At 38.6% G+C, this 5647-nt stretch overlaps 1 protein-coding gene across 1 annotated transcript in view; it reads right to left on the bottom strand.

The window, feature by feature from the left end:
- Positions 1-5647, bottom strand: part of Ccdc171 (coiled-coil domain containing 171) — a 351463-nt gene that overhangs the window by 330179 nt on the left and 15637 nt on the right. Inside the window, exon 3 of the mRNA XM_005352686.2 lies at positions 1513-1648. Within this exon, the coding sequence (XP_005352743.1) occupies positions 1513-1648 (136 nt within the window). The remainder of the gene's footprint in view (positions 1-1512; positions 1649-5647) is intronic.

Below are 5647 nucleotides of genomic sequence, written 5' to 3'. Positions count from 1 at the left end.
AAATAAATAAATAACTTCAAAAATGTGTATGGTTTAAGCCTGGACAGCAGTACACACATAAGATAGTATACACATAAATACAAAAGTAGTACACACAGAAGATCACAGCACTTGGGAAGCTGCAGTAGAAGGACTGAGTTTGAGGAAGCTCTGTTACATAACAAGAGTGCTCTCAAAATAGTATTTTTCTAATTTATAAATTCTTTAGTCATCAATCACATCCATCAAGTAACACATTTGGCCATGCCAATTCTTTTAATTAAAATACATCTGGTCATCAGGATGGCTCAACCTGCTGTCATACCTGACCTCATTTTAGTCCCTGGCACCACAGGTGTCTTAAATTGGAGTTCCTATTGCTGTGATGAGACACATGACCAAAAAGCAAGGTGAGGAAAAAATGGTTTATTTGGCTTACACTTCCATAGCACTGATCATCACTGAAGGAAGTCAGGAGAGCAACTCAAACAGGGCAGGAACCCTGAGGCAGGAGCTGATGCAGAGACCATGGAGGAGTGCTGCTCACTTGCTTGCTCCCCATGGCTTGCTCAGCCTGCTCTTTTTCTGTGGATGGAACAACCCACAATGGGATTGACCCTTCCCCATCAATCATTAACTAAGAAAATACCCTACAACTGGATCTCATGAGGCATTTTCTCACTTTCGGATAACTCTAGCTGGTGTCAAACTGACATAAAACTATCCAGCATAACAAGGTACCACAAGTTATCCTCTGACCTCCACATGAGTGCATGGCATATGCACTTCCACACACAAAAAGTAAAATATTTTTGTTTTTTCTGGAAAGGGTTTCTCTGTGTAACAGTGCTGGCTGTCATGGAACTTGCTCTGTAGACCATGGTAGCCTCAAACTCACTGAGATCTGCCTCTCAAGTATTGTAGTTAAAGGTGTGTGCCACCACACTCAGCAAAGTAAAATATTTTAATTAATTAAAATACACTTAAAATAACAAACAAATCAATATAATAACGTTCAACTTGGATGTTCCTATACCATTCTGCTATATGAAAGGGTTTCATTACTGCAGCTTCCTCTCAAGTACTAGAATGACACAGTGACAAAGGTCACATGTAGTTTCTAATGTGAGATGAAACAAAAAACTGAAACCCAACTTTGGGGAAGACGTTGCGGGAGGGTTCACGACAGGTTTTCTCTGTGTAACCTTGGCTGTGTAACCCCCTTTAGAGCAGGGTAGTCTTTTTTTTTTTTTTCTTTTGGTTTTTCGAGACAGGGTTTCTCTGTGGCTTTGGAGCCTGTCCTGGAACTAGCTCTGTAGACCAGGCTGGTCTTGAACTCACAGAGATCCGCCTGCCTCTGCCTCCCAAGTGCTGGGATTAAAGGCGTGCGCCACCACCGCCCGGCTAGCAGGCTAGTCTTGAACGTGGAAATTCACCTGCCTCTGCCTCCCCAATGTGGAACTAAAGTTAGGTTCCACCATGCCTGGCTGAAACTCGACTCCTAACATTACACGGGAGGAAAATGAATCCTACCTCTGCGTTGTGCTTGGCTGTCATGTCTAACTTCTCCTTCTTAGCCCGATGGAGTTTCTTTCTGAGATCGGAGATGATATCTGACTCGGTTTCATTTTTAAGCATTTGCTTTATATCCAATGAGGCATTTTTCAACCTACAAAACAAGGTAGTAACAAAATCTAATTCTCGTGCAATAAAAATATTCTAACAGCATTTCTCATAGCTTATTTTAAAAACAGAATTTGAAAATAACACAATATGATGAAGTTCTAGGATAATAAATTCATAACTTAGTAAAATGTGTCCACTGTAAAACTTGGGTAACAATGCAAAGTGGTATCTTACTAGTTAACAAAATACTGTCCACTGAAAACACACTATATTTTTTAAGCTTTGTATCCATCAAATACTGGGTACTTTTGGAAGAGAGAGACTTCTTTCTTTTTTAATATATTTCAATCACTGTAAACGTAACACACATTACAAAGAGAAAATGTATAAATGACAGAATACACATTCTTACTTTAAAATGGCAAACTAAAGCATGATACTCTCCTGAAAATCAACAGTAATAACTATAACAGGAAAGAGCTCCCAGATAGAGAGCACAGGCAGAAAAGACATCACAGCAATAGAACAAGCAGGTAGATAACTGATGTACCTAACAATTCAAAGCAAGCAGTGAGGCAAGCAGCTGACATGCCAAAAGTCACAGCTTAAAAGCACAGGACTCTAGAAGGTATTGGTTGTTCACTTTGTCTTTGTTGAGTTCTTATCAACCTGACACAAGCTAGAGCTCTCAGGGAAGGGAAACCCCAGTTGAGAAAATGTTTCCATCAGGCCTGTAGGCAAATCTGTGGACATTTTCTTGATTATCTGTTGTAGGAAGTCAATAGACAAAAATTAAAACTGGAAAACCAAAGACTAACATTAAAAATAAAATGTCAAATCATTCAGATGAAAAAGAAAACTATCTCAAAGAGCTAAATGTGAAGGTTTCTAGGAATTAAGAAAAAGATTTGTCTCAAAGAAATTAGCCCTGTCTCTCCAACAGCAGTAGCCCTAGAGAAAAACAATGTGTACATACAACTTCAACTTCTTTCAATACCACTAAAACAGAAGAGAAAAAATCATCAAAACCAATATTGAGCTCTCTGAAAAGACTAAGCTGATAAACTCTCCTAGATTAACAAAGAAAAACAGAGAAGAAACTCCACAATATTAGAGACTGGCTTCGGGGCTTCACGCACACTGTGCAAGTGCTCTACCACAAGGCTATATCCAAGCCTTCTTTTAACTTTTTATTTAGAGCCAGGGTCTCGCCAAGCTGCCAAGGTGGCCTTAAACTCACTCTGTAGACAAGGTAGGCCTTGATCTTCATCCTGCCTCTGCCTCCTCAGCAGCCAAGATTACAGGCCTGTACACCACCATGCCAAGCTGAGGAGCAACTTGATAAAGACTATCTACAAATACCTATGCTCCTAGCATATGCAATGGTTAAAGACAAAAAGGGAGAGAACAGAGCAAAGACAACTGCTGTTAACAAGGCATTCAAAGATTTACTTAACATCCTTAAATGGTGAATGAAGGGAGAGAGGGGAAAGTGTAGAAACAGAGATGTGTATTGGACTGGAAATCTGTTTTTTACTTCAAAAGATATGATTTTATAAAAAAAAATCTAAGAAAACAAATAACAAGAAAAAACTAAAAATCAATTTCAGCAAGGTTATAAAAATACAAGATCAGGGCTGGAGAGATGGCTCAGTGGTTAAGAGCAATTGCAACTATTCCAGAGGACCCAGGTACAATTCTCAGCACCCATTGTCTGTAACACCACTTTCAGAGGATCCAACACCCTCACACGGCCATACATGCAGGCAAAACATGAATGTATATAAAATGCAAATATTTTTAAAAATATAAGATCAATGTGCAAAATTTTTTATTGATTTTTATTGAGCTCTACATTTTTCTCTGCTCCCCTCCCTGACTCTCCCCTCCTCTGTTCAACCCTCCCCCCCAAGGTCCCCATGCTCCCAATTTACTCAGGAGTTCTTGTCTTTTTCTACTTTCTACCTCCCATGTAGATTCAATCTATGTAAGTCTCTCTTAGTGTCCTCATTGTTGTCTAAGTTCTCTGGGATTGTGGTTTGGAGGCTGCTTTTCTTTGCTTTGTGTTTAAAAACCACCTCTGAGTGAGTACATGTGGTAAGTGTCTTTCTGTGTCTGAGTTACCTCACTCAAAATAATGTTCTCTAACTCCTTCCATTTTCCTATGAAATTCAAGATGTCATTATATTTTTCTGCTGTGTAGTACTCCATTGCATAAAGGTACATTTTCCTTATCCATTCTTTGGTCGAGAGGCATTTAGGTTGTTTCTAGGTTCTGGCTATGACAAACAAAGCTGCTATGAACATAGCTGAGCACATGTCCTTGTGGTACGATTAAGCATCCTTTGGATTATATCCAAAAGTGGTATTACTGGGTCTTGAGGAAGGTTGTTTCCTAATTTTCTGAGAAATCGCCATACTGACATTCAAAGGGGTTGTATCAGCTTGCATTCCCATCAGCAATGCAGAAGTGTTCCTTTTTCTCCCACAACCTCCCCAGCATAAGTGTCATCAGTGTTTTTGATCTTGGCCATTCTTACAGGTGTAAGATGGAATCTCAGAGTTGTTTTGATTTGCATTTCTCTGATGACTAAGGATGTTGAACATTTCCTTAAGTATCTTTCAGCCATTTTAGATCCCTCTGGTGAGAGTTCTCCGTTTAGGTCTGAACTCCATTTTTTTATTGGATTATTTGTTCTTTTAATGACAAATTTCTTGAGTTCTTTGTATATTTTGGAGATCAAACCTCTGTCTGATGTGTGGTTGGTGAAGATCTTTTCCCATTCTGTAGGCTGTCGTTTTGTCTTGTTGACTATGTCCTTTGCTTTACAGAAGCTTTTCAGTTTCAGGAGGTCCCATTTCTTAATTGTTTCAGTGTCTGTACTGCTGGGGTTATATTTAGGAAGTGGTCTCCTGTGCTAATGCGTTCATGTGTATTTCCCACTTTTTCTTCTATAAGGTTCAGTGTGGCTGGCTTTACGTTGAGGTCTTTGATCCATTTGGACTTGAGTTTGGTGCACAGTGATAGATATGGGTCTATTTTCATTCTTCTAGATGTTGATATCCAGTTATGCCAGCACCATTTGTTAAATATGATTTCTTTTTTCCATTTGATATTTTTTGCTTCTTGTCAAAAAATCAGAGGTTCAAAGATGTACAGATTGATATTCGGGTCTTCTATCCGGTTCCATTGGTCCTCCTGTCTGTTCTTATGCCAATACCAGGCTGTTTTCAGTACTGTAGCTCTGTAGTAGAGTTTGAAGTCAACTCTACTCTACAGCAGGGATTGTGATGCCTCCAGAAGTTCTTTTATTGCACAGGATTGTTTTGGCTATCCTGGGTTTTTTGCTTTTCCATATGAAGTTGAGTACCGTTCTTTCAAGGTCTGTGAAGAATTTTTCTGGGATTTTGCTGGGCACTGCATTAAATCTGTAGATTGCTTTTGATAAGATTGCCTTAATGTGCAAAATTAATATTTTTTTGACTTTTCAAGACAAGGCTTCTCAGTGTAGCTTTAAGCCTGTCCTGGAACTCTCCTGGTAGACCACGCTGGTGTCACACTCACAGAGATCCATCTGCCTCTGCTTCCTGAGTGCTGGGATTAAAGGCATGTGCCCAACTTCAAAATTAATATTTCTATATACTATCAATAAAATAAAGAAAAAGAACTCTATTTGTAATAGAATAAAAAAGAGAAAAATAAATTTGGCAATAAATTTAGCAAAAGAAGTATAACACCTTTACCTTAAAAAAGTTACTGAAGTTAAAGACATAAATTAATGAAAAGATCTCCCACAATCATTTGTATTTAGAAAATGCAGTGTTATTAAAATTGTAATTCTATCTACAGATACAATACAATCTTTAAGCAAATCCCAGAATGTCCTTTTGTAAAAATTGACAAGCTGATCCTAAAGTGTATTGTGGAAAGGCAAAGGATTCAAAACCGACAGCACCATCCTGATAAACACATGAGAACTTCACTTCTGACTTTCAAAACTTTGGACTGAATGGAAAAGTCCCCATAGCCTCCTGTGTTGAA

Source organism: Microtus ochrogaster, chromosome 10, assembly GCF_000317375.1.
Source record: "Microtus ochrogaster isolate Prairie Vole_2 chromosome 10, MicOch1.0, whole genome shotgun sequence".
Classification (NCBI taxonomy): domain Eukaryota; kingdom Metazoa; phylum Chordata; class Mammalia; order Rodentia; family Cricetidae; genus Microtus; species Microtus ochrogaster.
The sequence above is the reverse complement of the archived record's forward strand: the minus strand, read 5'-3'. Positions and strand labels throughout refer to the sequence as shown.